This window comes from Athene noctua, chromosome 9, assembly GCF_965140245.1.
Source record: "Athene noctua chromosome 9, bAthNoc1.hap1.1, whole genome shotgun sequence".
In the NCBI taxonomy this organism is placed as follows: domain Eukaryota; kingdom Metazoa; phylum Chordata; class Aves; order Strigiformes; family Strigidae; genus Athene; species Athene noctua.
This window is the reverse complement of record NC_134045.1, coordinates 16,331,330-16,351,686: the sequence shown is the minus strand read 5'-3', so window position 1 is coordinate 16,351,686 and position 20,357 is coordinate 16,331,330. Positions and strand designations below refer to the sequence as shown.

Here is a 20,357-nt window from a genome sequence, read left to right as displayed (position 1 = left end):
GGACTTTTGCTGAATGTGTACTCTCTAAAAATTTGTAAATAGCTGTAAGGCTACCTTTCAGAAGTTTTTCAAGCCAAAATAACCTCTGCAGTTTTAAAAGGGAGGAGAGATTTAATTTAACTCACAGACTATGGACGTTCTCCAAAACACCCACAACTTCTTAAGGTGGCAATTGCAGAGTTGTTATGAGGGTAACTGTAGGACTTCAGGTTGGGAAGGGGTTGCAACAACAAGTCACTCTGTTTCTAAATTATGAGTGTGGGCATTTCTCCAGATGTTGGGCTAGTGCATTTCTTAGTTGTTGGCTGGGAAATATCTTTTCAACTAAGAGAACCGCTTTGTCTGTTTCTTGATTTGTACCTCTGCCCCCTTGCCCCCTGCATTGTTCCTAAGGCAGAAACAGACTCTCTCGGGAAGGCTTAGTGGGTAGGCTTTTGTGCTCCTGAAGTATTTTTCTATTCTTACTTTCCAAGGAAGAGTTTAAGAAATGAATTTGGTAATACAAGATAGTAAAGGCTTCAGAAGCATAACTGTGTTGTAAATGCCCCTCTTTCTTGGCATGGTCTTACCTAGTTGAGTTTGTGGTGCAAAGCTGTTAGCAATCATTTCTATTCCTAGGAAGCATTAAGTTGGTATGACTGCATGTCTTGCACAGAGACTTCAATTTCACTAATTAATGCTGCACCTGCCATTTACCTCCTTAATTATAAATGACAGAACTAGTCAGTGTGCTGATTAAAGATATTTTATAAAGTAAAACATACTGTACAGCAGCTGCTTTATGTGAAGTGTATGCCAAAATAACTTAATTGCCTTGCCACGTAAAGAGTGTTTTTAATGGAAAACAAAAATATTTAACGCTTTCCTGCTCTAACTTTAGAAGTACATATTAAATGGGACAGAGCAATATTTATGTGTAATTTCCTGTGTTTTCTTTGAAGCCCTGCTGGCTGATTGGTAAGTATAACAACATTAATTTAGTGTTGCATCCACTGCAAGTAATGTTTTTCCATGAATGTGATTTGAAGCTATCTGTATTTGCAAAGTTGAACCTTGGTGTGGCATGTTGGAGCTGTAATAAAGCACAATAAGATGCTTTGCAAATATTAATAATATCTCAGTGATCTAATGAGGAAGCTTTTTAAAAATTGTCATCATTTTCTAAGTAGGTTACAACAAAAATCAATCTTTGCCTTTGGTGATTAAACTTGACTGACTTCAGCAAAACTGAGAAGTTTTACTGCCTTTGGAAAGAAGTGCAGAAATATGTGGTTGGGTTGTTTTTTATTTTTTCTTTTTCTCCCCAAACACTTTTGTAAAACCTTTTCAGGCTATTTAGACTTTTACCTTTTCCCCCTATAGACTGTATGTGAACATGAAAATTAGAAGCTAGGAAATCGCTTTCTTGATTGCTTTTTCTTAAGGGGGAGTGGTGAAGTTTTGTGGCATTTGTATTTCGAATAATTGTGAGTATTAAATTGTATACAGCATGGTTGGTTTATCTGACTATATCATGGTGGCTGAGACTGGTGCATTAATTAGTCCTAGGCTTGGTTACAAGAAGGCAAAGTCTGTAGTAAGCCCATTCTGTGCAAGGTGAAATTGAAGGCAACTCTCTGGAAAGATAGTGGAGTGATGTAGGTGCTATAGGAAACAAACTCTGAATAACCTTAATTACTCTCCTTGGTGTAGATTTTGCAGGAATGAAGGACGTTTTCTAGATGGATTTTATGGATGCGGTACATACAGGTTGTCTTCTCCGTAGCACGCTCTGTAGGTGTGTATTCAGATAGTATAGAGAAGGGTCTTTGGTTTTACCTTTTGAACTGATCTGCCATATCATCCCCTGGTATTTTTTCTCGTAATTTTTTTCTCTAAAATGAAACATGCTTAGTGTTTTCTTTTTCCATATCTATCAGTTTGATCTCTTCCCACCATTTGTCCCTTCCCCCTACCCACTGACTCTTTAGTTTGCTGTTTAAAAAAAAAAAATCAGTTTTTAATCACTTTAGGTCATCTTACTACTGTTTTGTACCAACTGGCAATTGAAGTTTATCTGCAAAGTTTGTTACCACCTGCAAATGCCATCTGTGGATCTCATGAACATACTCAGTCCTGCTCTGTTTTTGAATAGCATCAGAACTAATTTCAGTCTTTGCAGTATTCCACTCATCAAGACTTGCAGTGAGTTGCTGTTTATCACTTTATACTTCTGAGAGAACATCAGTGTAAACAGATACAGCACTTTTTGGTGTGTCAGTTGAAGGTTTCCCAGCCCCTGAAAAGCTTGTCTTTTTATCTATTTTTTAATTTTTATTTTCTGCTTTAGGCTTTTTGCTTTTTTATGATGACTAGTCATTGGCTTTCAGGTCACATTGTAGTGTTCCTGTCCAAGCCAATTTGAGTTGATTTTGGAGAGTAACAGTCTTGAGAGAGATTTTTATCAAATATTTTACTATTATTCAGATAGTACATCTGTTGCTTTACCCTTCATGTGATCCTTTCAAAACCATACAATAAAGCCGGTTGCTTTTGATTGATGGGATTTACTTGTGCAATTCCCCCTGCTGCTTATTTTCCACGATTCCAGTTCTCTCCGTAGTACAGTGATTTCCATTTCTTGTCTCTCATTCATTTATTACAGTATTTTCTGTGGATAAAAATTACTTCTACAGAATAATTAGTGTCTGGATTCCTCTTGCCACTTTACTGATGGTTGTTTTTCTCTAAACAGTGCTGTTTGAATTCTCTGACTTCTCAAATGATCAATTTAGTCATTGTCCCAGTATTCTAATTGTCCATGAGCTTTCCTGGTTCCGGATGAATGTGTATTTTTACTATGACTTCTACTTCCGTAATTATTTTTATTAATCTTTGCTTTCTAGCTGCTTAAGTTTCCTTGTATTTCTTGTTGAGAATGTTTTAAACAGTAGTAGTAATTTTATATCAGTTCATTGATTTGCAGTCTCTACCAGCATACACCTTTAACTGGATGCGCAAGGTGATTTAGTAAGTGTTAAAGTGCTTCTTTTTTCCTCTCCTTTTTTGATTCAGGTGTATTGAGAAGTAGAACCAGCGCTGGGTAAATCTGCTTGACAATGCTGCACCAGAGTTTTTTAATATCCTAATGTGGCTTCAAACCATAGCATGAGAAAGTTAAGGGTTGCCTACACACGTCTTGTGGCACGACAGGGAGTGTTGATAACCCCCACCAGGCATTTCTTATTTTATACTTTATTTAATGTGCTATCAGGAGTATTGAGTTCAGTTATACAAACTCCTGATAACATTTTGAAATGTCAGAGAATCCAAGTTTTCTTTTGATCGGGTGTTTCTCCTCCAAGGACACGGCTGCTGGTGGTAGGAAGGTAAGCTACAGCAAAAGAACTGCCCGTGGGTTTTTCCAGCAGTGTTCTGACAAGGCTCTGCACCTCCGTGCTGCCTTCTGCTCTGCAGCTGCCCAGTTTGAATGCAGAGCTCTCTGCTTCTTGTCGGCCTGGATTTGAGAAGGCACTTCAGTGAAACAACTCTCAAGTGGAGTACCTACAGTGGTGCCTCTATTCTTGCACTTCTGAAATTCCATGTTCTCAGCTCTCGATGATAACTGTTTTCTTTAGGTTTTTTATTCCCTGTGACTTGTGCTGTGTCTGTACGCTCAGGAAGGACTCTGAAAGTGTTGTCTCTGTTGTGAAACATATGAAGAGGAAAAAAACAGCCCAGCTGTTTTGTTAAAATAGGATAGAGAAAAGTATTATCAATATCAATGCTTAAAAGGTAGATGTGAGTGAAACCAGGCAGATTGTGTTTTACTTGCTGTGTACCTTTTGCCTGTGTACTTGCTGGAGCTCTGAGTGTCAGTGTGTGTGTGTGTGTGGCCTCAACCCTAGTCCTGGGGGATGCCAGATACTTCTTTGTCTTGCAGGGGCAACATGGTATAGTGGATCAGACACTGTTTGCATGGGTGGGTTCTGCCTTTTCTTTGTGCCCAATGAGTTGTTGTGGCAAGTTTCTTTGATTTGTTTGTGGTTTAGTTTTCTTTACAAGCTGTAAGATGGGAATTTTATCATCCCCTTCTTAAAGCTGTTCAGGTCATCTTAATGCTGCTGTAAACATCAGTACTGCTTTCTTTCATGTTATTATTGATTAATATGGGAGCTATGGGACATGCTGCACACATTCCTGAGCTTGCTACAGTGCTTTTATGTGTGGGACATAAAATTCTGCTTGGTTTCCCTCCCCACTCCCCCCACCCCCCCAATATAGGCATTTTTCCAAAGTAAAAGCAGAACACGTCTGCTGTTGACAGATTCAGTGTGTGACTTTCTCAGTTAAAAAGCATGAATTGAGACCACTGTTTGAGTAGAACACTGTTATTCTGTAGTGACCTAGAAATTATACTTACCCTCTTAACCATTGTAATTCTTTTTGTGATCTTTTTTGGGGAAGAGGTCTATGAGTATTTGTCAGCAGTCTTATGTTACAAGAAGTCTTTAAGGGATTTCAGTCTAAATATTTTCTTTGTCACAATTTTTTCTGTGCTAATATAGAGCCCTCTCTCCAAGGAAGAATTTTATTTGCAGAGAGAAATAAAACAAAGGTTACCAATTGCAAGTTTTCCGTGGTTTTGGTTTTTGGGGTAGCTCTTGATGGTGTCTCTTAAATGTCTAATTGAGGCGCTACCTCTTGAGGTAGAATTTATAGAAAGCCTGAACAACTTGTCATATTTTGGGAATGCCTGTGGTGGAAATAGCTGAGCAGGAACAGTGAGACTGTGTATTTGAAGAAGATGGAATAGGGAGTTCAGAGCTTGGATTTTGTTAAGAAGAACTGTGAATGTCTCCTTAATACTTTCTGATTTCATAAATCCAACAATCTGTATGTTGCTCATAGGTATTCTGCTTGTGCATAATCTGTGTGTAGCACTGGAAGTCCACTTCATATACCCAGCATCCTGTGTCTAGCATCATGCATGTGGACTCTACTCTTCTGGCCCTCTGGGAGACATGGCTTCAGTTACTGCCCTGCTTACCACTCACATCAACTTTGAGTATTCATCTTCAGTACAATTTCTTTTAAATTCTGTTATTTTCTCGAAATCCATCTTACCTTGGACTGTATCAGAAGGAGCAAGGAGTCTGAGTTTATGTGCATGCAAGGACTTCTGTCTTGCAAAGGATAAAACAGAAATCTAGAGAAATGTGGAAAGGGAGTAACATTAAGGTAGTCAAAACGTTGCTGCAGGCTGCCTGTGATACCATCAAGCCCATTAGTATGGTTTTGTTTTATATCTAGCTTGATGGCTTTTAATCTTCTTGTTTGAGGTTGTGAAATTCCTTTTGGATATATAGGTGATTGCATTTTTTGGACAAAGTCAGGAACATCTGCTGGTATCTTGTGAAGCCTCCTGTGTTGTTCTTCCTAACCCCCTTGTTTGGTTAATGCTTTGCCATCTGTTAACTTGATGATATTGTAATGAGGAGGGAGTTCATTGGTGAATCTCTGACAGTGTTAAAATACTGCTTTTGTATCTCTTTTCCTCCTTCAGCTCTGTGTGCTTTGCTGATGTATATGTATTCATCTGCTTTAATTTTTGCCAACGTTCTTATTCTTTGTATGCAGTCCCACTGAAACTTTTACTGTCCTGTAAGCTTATTCTAGCAAGTCCTGAGAAATTTGTTGACTGTGTAGAACTTCAACTGCTGAAGGCCACACTTGTCCAACTTACAACTTGTGCATGTGTTTCCTTTCATGTGAGGAAAAACGTAATGTAACATGACTTGCTGGCAGTAAGTGTGTGTGTGCCACATACAGGCACTATGTGCAGGCTAATGTAGGCATTTATTTTGCTTAGTAGAGGCTATTTTCTCAAGACAAGTTGAATTTGCCATAAAGTGGTATTTTATATCTGTTGCTCGAAATGTGGACGTTAGGGTGAAATGGAGGAAGGAATAACATTGTATCCCCGTAAAGCAGAAAGCTTTACTGTGAAGTTTGCTAGTTTTAGTTCTTCTGCCTCACTGCATCAAGAATCTTCCTCTTCTGATTTTGTGATTTTGTGTCTTTGATGTTTGCCTATTCTGTTTTTGTTCCAACTATGTTAATTCTTTTTTAATTACTGCTTGTGAAAACATCACTTTCTGGTAACTGACAGGAGCTGTGGATCTGAAAGAGAGTAAGTAGTGGACAAGACCTGTGGATCTGTATTTTTATTTGCAGGAGATAGTTTTTAGTGTGGCATGTCTTGCTTCATGTCAGTACTTGCTGTCTTCCTCCTCTCCTGTGTCCCAAGAGATCCACAAAATGGTTGTTGACTTTCATTTGGAGATTCGTACTGGTTCTTTTAAAAAATACATTAAATTAATGCCGATGTTGTGGGGTTTTTTTGTCTAAAGCCAAATTCAGTGCTTAGAAATTGCAGGTGGTTCTCATAATTTATTCCTAATATATGTTCACTGATAGCATGTGTGGTCAGACAGCCTGGAATACTGCTTTGTTGTCTGTGGTATTAACTTAATATTTTATTTTTCAGGAGAATGGTTTTCTCACATTGGAGCTTATGTTAGCATACACCTGTTGCTTTCTTTTATATGTAACAAAGCAGGAAGGCACTCTTCTTTCAGAATAGCTCCAAAACACAAACTAGGCCAGATGTGAAGACTTAGGGAATTCTGTAAAACTATTCAAATCTTAATATTAAAAGTTTGTTATAAATTGTGTAGGTGTAAAGCAATAGAAATTAAGAACTGTTTTTTCTAATGCATAAGTGAACATACAACCTATAATGCTTTGAATTGTACTGATGGTTCTCTTGTGTCTGCCTATTCTGACAAGCTGATCACAAGAGAACTTAGCTAATGGGGAGTTCTGAATGATTCTGGGTGGATGACAGGACAAGCTTAAGGCAAAGAACTAGTACAACATGTAAGAGAAAACAAAACTGGCAGTTACAAGTCAAACAGCTTCTGCTAGTAGATGAGAATGGTCCAACTGCCATTTCTGCATTGTTATTGAGGTAAATGTGTAAAGTATTTTCATTCTGTATTTGAGAGAAACAAAAATATGTGAAGCATCACAAAGTGATGGTGCTGAACTAGTTTCTATTCCAGCAATAAACCTGGAGAAAGTTAAGTAGCTCTTAAAGGTCATGTTTTTATCCAAATATTTTAGAATCGCTGACCAAGGGCTTCTCCAGGCTGCTGTAGGAGTAGGGAAGAGTGAGAGGATGCTGTTAGCAGAATCTCACAGCAAGACATACAATAATATCAGGTGTCTTAAAATGAAAGCATCTAGAAATCAAACTAAAAATGAAATACATGTGCTTATTCTGATCTCTCCTGGCTTTTATAATCTGCAAATCACTTACAGATATGTTAGGAAATGTAAGGTGTGTAAAAGTAGCACTAAAATTAAGACAGCCCTATGGAAGGACCTTGCAATTCAGTGGACTTGGACTGAATGTCTGTTAGCAGACTGGTGCAGAGCTGGCTGATGCAGAGCAGTGAATGCTGTGGCTTCTTGGTGTTAACAGGGTGCAGAAAGCTAAAGCTTTTTGATTAACCTGTGTTGTGGAGAGGGAGGAATCCTATGCAACTTTTAGAGGAGACAATGCAGTCAACTTGCCACACTTCAGGAAACTTGAGACCTCCTGGTGTTGACTTGCTCTGCTAAGTCCTCAGGTGACTTCTGAGGTGTGTATGTACATACCTGTTTGAGCCTGTGTCTGTAATCGTTTAGTAAAAAAAAAAAAAGTAGAAAGTATAGAAAATGTTTTGAAATTAGTCTCAATTTCAAATTTTTGTAATGAACATACCATTAAGAATATTTTTTTTCCAACAAGGAATAGTGTTACATTCTAGGCTATGTAGTAAGATAAGTAATCTTGAATTAGGAACTCCAACTGAAATGCTCAAGAAAAGCTAAATTGGACTACTTCAGGAAAAGCCACATTTCATTTCAGAGCTGATCCACTGTAAAAACTAAAAACCAAAAATCTGTCCTAGAGGCATTAAAAAATGCGAATACAAAACGACCAGTAGGAAGAAGTTGTTACGTATATTGAAGATTGTCTGGAAGAACATTTAGATGCAAATGAAACCATATACATATGAATGTATATCAGCAATCAGGTTGCAAATATATTAGCAGTTGGCTTAGATGTGATTGTTTCAGGAATAGCTATCAGCTGTTATAAATTCTGTTTTCAGTTTTTCTTGGCATTTGTGATTTACATCCATCTCATTTGTATCTCTCTTCTGAATACAGTTCTGAAAACTAGAAACACTCTCTTATCGTGTTGGTATTGCAAGGCTATTGCTCCAGAGTCCTTGAGAATACAAAGAAATGTTGCTTAATGGAATTCTTACGGTAATGTCAAATTTGTACAAATCTCTTAAGGTTTACTGTTATGAATTCTTGTGCAGTGTAATGAACAACAGCTTTAAAATGATTTTAGACAATGAGACCAAGTTTTTATTGGGTTTAAAGTGGAAACACAACATAGTTAATAAAATATTGAAAAAAAGAAAAAAGGTTTGAATTTTGTCCAACTATATAAAAGCTTCAAAATATACTTTTTGGTGTATTTATAGATAGGCTGTCAGAGCTGTTCATCTTACTGATGGATAAACAGAGGTGTCAGTATTACATTGCTGTTTGAAGGATCTCATTGAAGTGGAGCCAGTCGTAATACAGTGGTCTGTCAAAGTTGGTGGCAAAATGCACACTGGCGTGATTAGGTTGTGATTTGGTGAAGCATCTTGGTTTTTAAACATGCCATCATGTACCACTGTGAATTCAGTTAAACCAAATGGAAAAGTTTAGAATAAACTAGGAAGTTTTCACTAAGCTGACTGGGATTCCTGGTTGCTAGTTTTTAATACTACGCTCCCTTACGCTTTTGCTTTTGGTTTTTGTGTTTGATTGAGGTATAAGAGAAATTATACCTAATGTGGAGTATTGCTTTACTGTCTAATTTAACATTTCACATTGTATTAACATTCACATTGTTTAGTCTGGAGAAGAGGAGGCTGAGGGGAGACCTCATCGCCCTCTACAGCTACCTGAAAGGAGGGTGCAGAGAGCTGGGGATGAGTCTTTTTAACCAAGTAACAAGCGATGGGACAAGAGGTAATGGCCTCAAGTTGCACCAGGGAAGGTTTAGACTGGATATTAGAAATGGGCTGCTCAGGGCAGTGGTGGAGTCCCCATCCCTGGAGGTATTTAAGAGTCTTGTTGACATAGCGCTTAGGGATATGGTGTAGTTGGGAACTGTCAGTGTTAGGTTCACGGTTGGACTAGATGATCTTCAAGGTTTTTTTCCAACCTAGATGATACTGTGATTCTATGATTCTGTAATTTTATAGTATTACTGCTGCTCCTCTTCCTCCTTTTCCTATTGTTACCTCATTAGACTTTTGTTTATAATAAAGTTGTCACTTCTTATGGTTGAAAGGTGAATCTTCAATATTTGGTGCTTTAATAAAACCTTAGCTGTTAAAATAAGTCAGTGTATCAGAATTTGAATCTTCTCTCTAAGATGTAGCTTCACATCTTTAGATCATCTTCAGTGTTTCCCAGTTGCGATGAAAACCTTGAGATTAAGAAACCAAACAGGTGAACTAGATTGGATAGAAGAACATGGAAGAGGGAAGAGTTATGTAGGAAGCATCAGCAGAATTTAAACAGCTTTAATGTTTAACCCAAAATAACTCAAGCTTTTTGACTGAACTGGAAATTGTGATGAATTCTAAGTGGTGAACTAGGGACAGTGTCTTGTTTAAGGGATCCTTTGGTGACAAAAAATGAGGACTGTACTCTTGTAAATAAAGTGCTGAACTCTTTTATGTTTTCTTTCAAATGGCCATAAACTGAGATGCCAGATTTTTGCTGGGCCACTTGGGCATGTGTACTTGGGCACGATAATGTTCCAGGAGTCTGGAGTTGCTTATTTCTGTTATAAGGTAAATGATGACTCCTACTATTCTGGAAGCTAACTATTGACATTTCTAACAAACACTGGTATTTGCTTGGCTGGTGGTCTAAAACTAAAAGGAAAGGATATTAAGCCTTTTAAGGGCTAAAGTAAATTACTCTCTGTAGGTTTTTGCTAAAGTATGTTGCCAGGGAATCTAAATATTCCCCCCCCCCGCCTCTAAAAATTAGGCCTTTGCTTCTGTTCACATCTGTTTACAAAAAAAAAAGGGGGGTGACACTGGTTTTTGGTTGGCTTAGGGCTTTGATAGGTAAGGAGAGACATGATTCAATAATATTTGGTATCCTATCTTCCACTTGGGTAATCCTTCTAATTAATTTATGACTTGCCGTGGGGTTTTTTGCTTGTAGTCTCTGCAGGGATTAATCAGAATTTTGAAACTGGCAGCCCATAGCAGCATTACAAAAGACAAAGCCAAACCTAAAAATTGTAACCAATTAACTTATTCTACCTGCCTGAGAGTCATTTGTAGAGAGTATTCCTCAGCTCTGTGAAGTAGCAGATGTACTTGAAATTATGATAACTGAATGTAACTTCTGATTTTCATGATGCAAGTGAGCATTCTGTGGAAGGTACCATTCCCTGTGACAGTGATGTTCAGTGCTAGACTTTAGCCTGTTTTGCATTTAAATTGGATAAAAATGAATACTGAGCCCTGTATCTGCTAAGGAACTTGGCACTGGTACTTTTTTACAGTAACTACAATGTTGGTGTATAATAATCCTTCATAGATCCCCGCTGAACTGGGAAAAAACCTGAGAGACTGTAGACGATATGGAAAGGTCTCAGTGAGGATCATCTTTGCTCCTCTTTCTCCCTGAGCTTTTGTTTTGCCTTCTGTAAGTGACAGCACAGAGTTTTTCTACTCTAATGTAGACCTCTGTGTGCACTTTTTCCTTCCACCTGTATGGTTCTGCAATAGGGTAGGTCTTTGCAGAAATCTTCCCAGTGGGAGAGGTGGCTTCATCACGGAAGCATCGTGGCTCCTGTGGGATGAGTAGGGTATGGTAGTTTGTGGGAAGTGTATGTGAATTTATTTTACTATCTAGTCAGAGGTGCTAAACGGCTGAAGAAAGGAAGTGAGGCAGAGGTTTGAATGCTTCAGAGGGGAGCTGAGAAGTCTGTCTCTCTACTTGGTTCTGAAAGTCTTGCTGACTTCTGAGCCAAGGTAGCAAGAACAAGACCAGCAAGGAAGTACACATCTGGGATGTGTGGCAGCTTGTCATTAGATGTGATGGAGTTGAAAATATCTGGAAGGTGACCTAGTTTAATGACAGAGAGAGGATGGAGGACTGTGGGAAGCTGCTGTTTTCTTTCTCTCAAAGTAGAGAAAAAATCCTCAGCCTTGGAAGGATAATGAGCTACTTTTGTTCCTGAAAAGAGTCATAGTGTACATAAGAAGAGATGTTGGAAGGATTACAGGTGGAATGGAATCAATAATGGATTAATATTAGCCATAACCAAAGAACTAAATTAGCAGCAGTGTGCTGTAGACCACAAAATTATAGCAGGCAACAAACAACAACAAAGAAAAAATTGAAAAACAGTTTGTGAAAAGGCAGAAGTTTTCTTATTGGCATGTTGGGAAGTGAAACCTGCTCTTACTTAAACTGCATTAAGTGAAGTGAATAAAATCCAGCACATTTGTGGGCATACTTTTAAGAAATATTTACTTTACAAGAAACAGTTCTTCAATTCAAACAATGCAGCTAATTGTAAATGGTGCTTTGGAAGTATTACTCTAAAGAGCATATATTACCATAAATTACTGTTGGCCATAAATTAGCTGGTTTTACAGTTGGAATTCTTCTGATACCAGATGAATTGGTTGAAACTGTAAAAGAGAACAAAACCAGAAAGTGCTAAATCTGTTCTTGATGTTTCTGGAATATTAAAGTACTTCAAATGTGTGAGGAATGAAGGAGGGGAAAAGGAGATGCCTGCAGGAGAAACAGAGTATGCAAAAGTTGGAGGTAAGGGAACTATAAAATACAGGATATAGAAGGATAAGAGAATATAGTGATTTTTTTTAATTATATGTGAAATTAACCAGGGAGAGAAGATAAATGATAATTGCTTTGAAATCTTCAACAGTGATGGGAAGAGTTCACAAAAGGAACATTGCAAAAGGGAACATATAATGAGATATTTTTGTTACTTTTGAGTAGTACTTTCACAGATTTACTGCTTGAAAACACCATAAACGTTTCCATGTCTCAGCCCAGTACTGTTTGGAGCGTAGAGGAATGTAAAATGAAAAATGAGTGCACAAGATTGAAAAAATTACGTAAATCAGAGCTCTAGCCACCTGGTACTGTGGGCAACTACAGTAGCACATGCCTTTGTTATGGAGCGCCTCCTCAAGATTCTGAGCTGTTTGTCCCACCACTTCTGCTGTTCCTCACCACAAGGGTTAGAAATGTTTCTCAGTCTTCAGCCTAATTTATTCTTTCCACAACTGGTCCTGTGCTCTTGTAGTCTAACGTTTAAACAGCTGAAGGTTTGGTCCTGCGCACACCTCTTGCTCTCCTGCTGTCTCTCAGGAAGCAAAATGCACAGGATCCTCCAAACTCTGGCTCTTCAAACTATTTTTTTTTCTCCCGTTCTCTTTATTCTGTGGAAGGATGTAAGCTGGGTGTTTTTTGTTTTTTTTTTCTTTTTTAATTACATTTTCAGAATTACACTGGTTATTTTTATTTCAGTTTGAGGGGGATAGAGACTAATCAGAGGCTACTACCATAAAGTGAAGGAATGAACAATGGTACAGCTACTGGTACAGGGGCTGGTGGGGGAGCCCTGGAGCGCTGATCCATGCCAGCATCTGCCCTGATCTTTCACGTTCTTGCGTTTAGAGAAAAGTCTCTGGTTGGGTATTGGGAGAAAACAGCACAAGTGATTTAGTTTTGGACATGGACATGTAAATTTGCACACTTTGTTGGGTTAGAGGAATGGATCTCTAGTGTCCTGAGGAATAGAGGCGGCAGAGCCCATGTCTTAAAAGCCCTCAGTCTGCTTTGTGTTGACATCAGAGGGGTTACCAGGGTAGAAAATGAATGTTTTGTTCATTCTTTGAATATAACACAGGGCAAACCAGTCTTTTGCTATTTCCACATCCTTCCATTGTCTGGTGAATTGGAAAGTTGTATACAAATGGCATGGCAAAAATCTTTAACAAAACTGTCTTGTGTAGACTGAATGGGCAAAAACCCCCCTTTAATTCAGGAGGAGACCATGAAATCTAAGTATCAAGCATGGCCTGGATTAAAGCACACTGATTTTTGTAGCCATGGCAACTTTCTGTGTTATCTCCTATTTTGGGAAATGGAGTCAAGGATAAGATTATTAAAACATTCCTCATATCTGATTCTATTGTTGTGATGGTAGAGGACATTACTTCTTTGTCTGTAGCTTTATTAAATATAACAGTAAAGCTAAAACCAAATGGGTTTTTTTGTTGTTTTCCAAAGGATTCATCCCCCTGAATTCTTCAAGAAAAAATACGCTGTGGAGGAAGTCTACTATGTGAATGAGGTGAGTTGTCTGTGTCTCTGCATATTTTTCTGTGAATACAGAATCAATATGTGGCAATGATTTTGCTTAATTTTAGTCCTGTGCTTACTGGATATCTCCTGACTTGGTGGCACCTTTCCACCCCTCCAGTTCCTGGAAAGTGTTCTTCATTCTTACAAAGCACTTGTAATTATTTTTATTTTTTCTGAAAAGACTGCCGTTTTGAGCCGAACATTAAGGTCTTAATCCAAAGGCAGTCTCATAAACATGTTCTGTGCATCATGAGACCTGTCAGTATGTGTCTTTATCCAACAGAAACATGTTGCTAAATAGATTTTTTGCAACGCCTTGGAGATTTGAGGAGATTCCTGTCAGGCAGGTTGCATGTTCTAGCTCTGACTTGGGAGCCTACATTTATTTTATGCCTCCAAAGGCCTGTGAGGAAGGGCTGCCTGCCTTACTCCTAGTTTATGTTAAATCATTCTAATATTTGAATAAGCAAATATATTTGTATTTTTAAATGCAAGTGTGACTTGGTAAGTTAGGTTTCTCATTTAATTTCTGAGCAGATGTTTGTATACTTATGCACCTGGCCAGTTATGATTTCTTTGGTAGGAGGGCTCAGGGTGAAGGCAGTACTCCTGCCAAGCTCTGTGGGTGATTTTCATGGAGAGCAGCTTGAAAAGAAAGACACTGATACTTCTGTCCCTGCAGAGTACTACCTCTGACTCACTAGACCAAAAATTTTGCTCTCATCAGCTGTGAGAATGTTTGATTTCATTTTCATAATGAGTCCAGCTATGAAGTGAAGTTTGATCCTGTATTTTGGTAGCTGGGGGTGTAGGAGGCTGTGGAGAGGTTGCTTTCTGATATGTGGGAGTTGGAGTTGTGTAGAGTGCAGGCGCTCCAACACTCATCTGTCAGATGGTGAAAATTGCAAGTGGAAAATATATGTTTTACTTTTAAAAATCACATTTATTTTGGGTCACCTTAGTTGTTTTGGGTCACTTTCCATCAACAAATGGCTTTACTGCAGTTCTGTTTTCTGTTTCCTCACTGCTTAAAAACCCCACTGATGGGAAAAAGAGCCCTTTATGTGAACCAGTAAATTGTCCCAACATGAAGGCTGTTTTCCACCTGAACTACATGTATTGAAGTTAGAAGCTGTTGAAGCTTGCAGTGAAACTGTTCAACTTTCAAAGGTTCTTTCTGTAACTTTTGCCTGGTTTCCCAAGGAATTGGTTTTCCACCATTGGGACACTAGGGGCCTTATTTACAGAATAGTTTTAGGTCAACAGATGACCGGCCTGTTCAAGTGTGTAATCCTGATATTTCATGGGGAGCAAAAAAAAAAGATAAAATGGGGAATTGGTATTTTAAACCTCACTGCCATATGCTTTCTTTTGTGAATATTATTAGTGTGCTATTAAGCTGGCTTAAAGTTGGTAGTTCCATGTGCTCCATGGAATTATGTCATCTGTTCATTGCCTCAAGAAATGTGTAATTCAGCACCCACCTTTCTGCAGCTGCTCTGAAAGCCCAGTTGTCTATAAGCCCAATGATTTTGTTCTCAGTTTGTAAATGTCTGGAAGATACTGAAGGAGCCTAATAGTGAGTAAAACATGACCCAGTGAGAATAACAGTAAATCTTCATTACTAAGTATTTATTACATCGTAACACAATAATTTCAATGCATGTGTGTTTTATATGCAGTAGTGCATTGAGGATAGAGTACCCTGTTGTTCCTTATTTCTGTGTGACATCATGGTTTTTTGGCTCATATTTCCTCTGTCTTCCAAGTGATGATCATAGACTTAATCTTAAGTGATAGTTGGTACTTATGTCTTTAAAGGACACCATCAATTTAAAGACTTAATTTCTGTCGGAACATTTTGTGATCTACTGACTCTTGTTGCATGTCTCAGGTGATACTACAATATCTGAAAGATATTGAAGGAGTGTTTTTGTCTTTGCAGCTTGTTTACTTTGTATACAGCAAACGTTGATGAAATTGGTATCAATGTGATTATGAGGAAGAAAAAAAGAAAAATAATAGCAATCTAAAACTTCTTTTTAGATATCCACTGTCTTGGCTTCGAAGAAACCTGCTGTGCTCCTTACTTTGGTGAGTCATATTTTTCAGAATAATAACTCATTTTCATCAATAAGGAGATCAGTTTATTCAGCATTTCTTTGTACTCTCACCCCCCATCTTTTCCTCCCTATCTTTGGCAAATTTGAGGCCATCTGTGTATAGTCATCTAGTCTGCTGGCCCCTCCATGATCTCAGGATTTGTAACCTCTGGCTTTCCAGTCTGTATTCTCTCTGCTAAAAGCGTTACCTGTTTTCTGGTAAAATATGACAAGCCTATCTAATGTTGACCGTGCTATCCTCCAGCCTGTGTACAATGACGCCAAACTCCTTTTTTCCTTATGCTGCTCTGGCCATGTCATGAGAATGTTTGGGCCTTTCTGTGGGAATCCCACAAGGATTCAGGGAATACTTTTTCTGCACAGAGTGGGCTGGTAAGAACAAATTCTGGGAGGAGGGAGTGCTATCAAATGCCTGCCAGGTATTTTGAATGCTTGCTTATTTCTCCAGAAGAAGGATGAATGAGTGGAGGTAAAGCCTGCAAGTTTCTTCTTGCCAGTCACCTCTCCCCCAGCTGCTTTCTTTGACAGATGTTCTGTAAACTTTTCATTATTAAAAGCACATGATTTCTTGTCTCCAATCTATATAAGAAATGATTTGCTGACTCTGAGCTTTCCCTTACAGCAAATGCAGTGGCAGGTCCTGGATTTCTTGTTTTCCTGTGACAGTCGCCAGACAGTCTTAAGTAAAGATCCCTCCTTAAGCAGTTACATAGCATGAGATCTGATTTCTCTATCCATTAAGAACAGAGGCTGTTAAATAGTTTTCAGTCTTCCACTTATATGTGTATAGACACACAGACACACGTATAAAAGATGACCCTATAGTTTTCTTTCATGTTCTTTAAGATAAATGAGTGGGAAAGGGAATATTTGACTATTTTGTGCTTACTGTGCATTTCTGCTCATGGTGTTGTTGAGCAGCTGTCACTCTGTGACATCCTGTTGTAATCAGAAATTTTCATTAATTTTTGGCTGAGGGGGTGGAGCTGTGATGCTTTCACATTCCTCCCACTGCCATGAAGAAATATAGAGAAGGAAAGAGCACTTCTCTTTGTGCTGGCTGAATGGAAACTTGGTCATCTCCTCCTGTGGTCTCATTTCAGGTACAGAACTGTAATGCTGCTCCACAGGGTTTCCCAGGCACATGTCAGAAGTGTTCATCTGCTGTGTAGTAGCCAAAATACTCTTGCTTATGTTGTTTGCTTGAATGAAAAGCTGTAGGGGAGCAGCATGCAAATTTAAATAGTAAGCATTGCCAAGGCAGTGCATAATAATTTATTTTGAAATTAAATTACTTTAGAAGAAACCTTGCCCATTTGTTATTCTCTTGCCCTTTATTAATATATAGGTCTCTTAGCTCACTCTCAAGACATAATGGAATTAGAAATCAAAGCTTGCCATTTTCCTAAGCAGCACATCCTAACCTGAGTTCTGTGCTGGTCTCCTGTGAAGTCAATGGTGTCTTATATTGATCTGCATTTGAACAAACACAGTCTGGGTTTTTTTATTTATAGTGATGCAAGTAAACTTATGTATGTTTCCCTAAAGACTTACCGAAATCAGGTTCTCCTCATGATTCAAATTTTAAATACTTATGTTTGGTCCAGAATCATGGTCCTTTTAATCTTTTCCCTTCCAGCGCGGTGTTAATACTGATAGTGGAAGTGTCTCCAAAGAAGCTTCATTTGAGGGAATCAGCCAGTAAGTAACAAGGCTTTTTTATACATTAATTGTTGCAGGGTTATGTTGAATTATTTTTATATTTCACATTAAATGATGTTTTTTCTTAATGACAAGATGTTGAATGGCAGATAAAATGTATTGGTATTTCTCTGGAAATGTTTGACATGTTTCAAATGACTTGAAATACAGTGGTGGGTTTTTTTGAAATCTCTTTGGCACTTAAGTTCATCCAATGTTTCTCTTTCTCTGTGTTTGCTTTAAGTATCTCAAACAAAACAGATCTATTCCCTTACTGCCATTTCCACTTTTGGGATTGGAATATTTGGGTTTCAGATTTCAGAAAAATTAAGAGTAGTTTCTTTTTCTTAGTGACTTCCTGGTACAGTATTAAGGTAGATACCAGGGATTCTGGTATGCACAATCTTCTGAAAAGATGTCACATTACAGGTGTAAAATAAAAGATTACTTTTCTGCCTAGATGTGATTTTTTTAGTGTCCCTTGATGTTGTCTTTTTATGAAGTTTGGCTACTAGTGGGGTGAAGATGTCTTCCTGCATGAAGTATTTTAAAAGGCAATAAATAAAAATATGTCACAGCCTGCTCTGGGCTGTGAGGACGATGACCTCAATTTTGAATGAAATACAACTGTCTACTCTTTTATGTATCCTAAAATGAGATAATGTTCCATTTTAGCTCAAGTGTATGGCAAAAAAGAAACACCCTCTCCCCCATTAAAAAGCCTGTTAAAATAAACACTCATGCTGAGATGTTGACTAGGTGGCCTTTTTTTTTTATGATCTTTGACTCCCAGTCACCCCACTGTGTTTTTCTCCATCCTCCTCTGATGAGAGCATATTAACTCTGCAGTGAAGATTGTAATGCACAGAATTTGCTTTCAGTCTGGGCACTCACTCATTTGTATAGTCCGAGAGCATGCTTTCTGCTGGGATCATCTTTTTTCTGTGTCATGTGAACTGAAATCTGGAATCTGATTCTGTAATTACTTTGTTCTTCCCTCTACGACCTAAATGGAAACTTAATGGTTCTGTCAGGGATATTGGGGACCAAACTGGCAGACATTTAGACATTTTTTGCTGCCCAGTGAGTTAAATATAAACTACTCCAGAATATAAGCAAGCCGTTTTTAATGAGTATTTTATGTCCTTTCTACTGTTACAGCAGTATGATATTCTGTTGCTTTGACCAAGTAGATACTCAGTTATCTTATGCTTTCCAGGTACAGGTGGACTCCAAAATCTCTGTGGAGCAATACCTCCAGTTTTATCTGAGACAGCTCCACATGAAATATAAACAGTTATATATATATATATAGTTATATATAAACTCCAGCAGTAATTCTTTATGGGAATGATGTACAAAGGTCTATTTGAAGTACCAAAAAGCCCTTTTCCTCCTGAATGTCACTAAACACTAGACTTTAATTAGTAACACATTCTGTTACTAGTCAACATTAAGTTAGGAAGCCACTTCATTTAGCACTTGATTTGAGATTTTAATAGCAGGTCTCCGGGAACACTTAAAGGGATTAATGATATTTTATCGCTGGCTTTCTGGTTTATGGTAAACATGCTGTCGGTGTGCTCTGGGAGGAGTGATTCTCCATTCTTTAGGGGCGATTTCCAGCTATTGAGCTGATACTTCTCTTTTGAGACCCAGTATATGCTCATCCCTCTACACCCCTAGGCACCAAGTTGTTGATTTTGATGCCTTTGACAGATCTGGTTGGTGTCTTCCCCTCCCATTCTTGCAGCATGGAAGAGCACAGATTGATTTCATTGTTGAAATGTGCTGAAGATCTAATCCCCTCTTTTGACAGATACCATGCCCTCGAACCAGTTGTCACTCCAGCCTTCCCTTGATCTCCCTGACTCCTGCTTCTGTCTTCTAGGGGCTGTCATGTCTCTTGTGTGAGTGTTCTTGGTCTGTGTGCCAGTGGTAGGCATGTGGAGAGTGGACACTGCTAATGGAGGGTGTGAAGGAGGGGACGAGCTTCCTCTTAAACTCAGGTCTCCTCAGATTTTTGTAACTGCGGATATAAATCAGTACATTTTATATTTGTTTTCGACACAGACCAATTTCGACACAAACCAATTTCAGCATTCCTGCTTTCCTGATTCTCTGCCTCTCCTGTATCAAATGTTTCCTTTATAGAAATGCATTTATTTTGGATGTATTCTTCCAAGAGAACTAAAACCGTGGGGTTTATACCAAGCAATGTGTTCCTTCAAACTGCACTCTCTCCCATCTGCCCGTGACTGCACCTTGTTGGTGCACTCTGGCCTCCACTTGCCCAGGCTCTGCCCTAGCTATGATGCTGTATTTTATTCCTGGATTCTTGTTTGTTTCTATTTTCTGGCTACCTGGCCAAGATGTATTTGCTTGCTAAGGCACTTCTGTGTTCCTCCTGCTCCCATTTGTCTTTTTTCTCCTAGACTGACTGTGCCCCGGTGCATTTGGTCATTTGTTTTGGTTTTTTTTTTTGCAGTGGATAATAATAGAAATAATGTATCATTTCCTGAAAAAGCTGAATCTTGCTCTCTTTGCAGGCTGTTCATCTGCTCCTGTCAGAAGCTGCCTTTTTCTTGCCCTAATGATGTTGCTTCCCTGCCTCACTTTTTGAACCTTTTGAACTTCTCCTGGAACATAATTACCTAAACTATTTGATTAATTTTTCCACTGTAATAAATAGTCATTTGAGACAAAATGACTACTGTGGTCATAGGTCATTTCTATGCTCACCCTGAAGATCACCCCTAAGTTATTTTTGTCCTGCTAGCAATGATCAAACTTGATTTTTATGCTGATAATACAGCCCATAATAGTGAATTATATAATGGTTTCCATCAGTTTATGTATAGCTCTCTCATATAGCAAAGTATGTTGTACTAAAAAAAGCTTGTACGTTGCTGCAGTCTGTAAAATGGAGAATGTGGTACTTGTGAAGTCGCCCTGCTCAGCGGTGGGTAGTAATCATGGTTCAGTGGAAGGGGACATTCT

At 38.4% G+C, this 20,357-nt stretch overlaps 1 protein-coding gene across 4 annotated transcripts in view; it reads left to right on the top strand.

The window, feature by feature from the left end:
- PEPD (peptidase D) overlaps positions 1 to 20,357 on the top strand; it is a 145,757-nt gene that overhangs the window by 11,796 nt on the left and 113,604 nt on the right. For 3 of the 4 annotated variants that reach the window (XM_074913381.1, XM_074913380.1, XM_074913383.1), the window contains 3 exons: positions 13,459 to 13,522; positions 15,580 to 15,627; positions 17,296 to 17,357. In XM_074913381.1, the coding sequence (XP_074769482.1) occupies positions 13,459 to 13,522; positions 15,580 to 15,627; positions 17,296 to 17,357 (174 nt within the window). The remainder of the gene's footprint in view (positions 1 to 13,458; positions 13,523 to 15,579; positions 15,628 to 17,295; positions 17,358 to 20,357) is intronic. The other variant, XM_074913382.1, reaches the window with a different exon arrangement.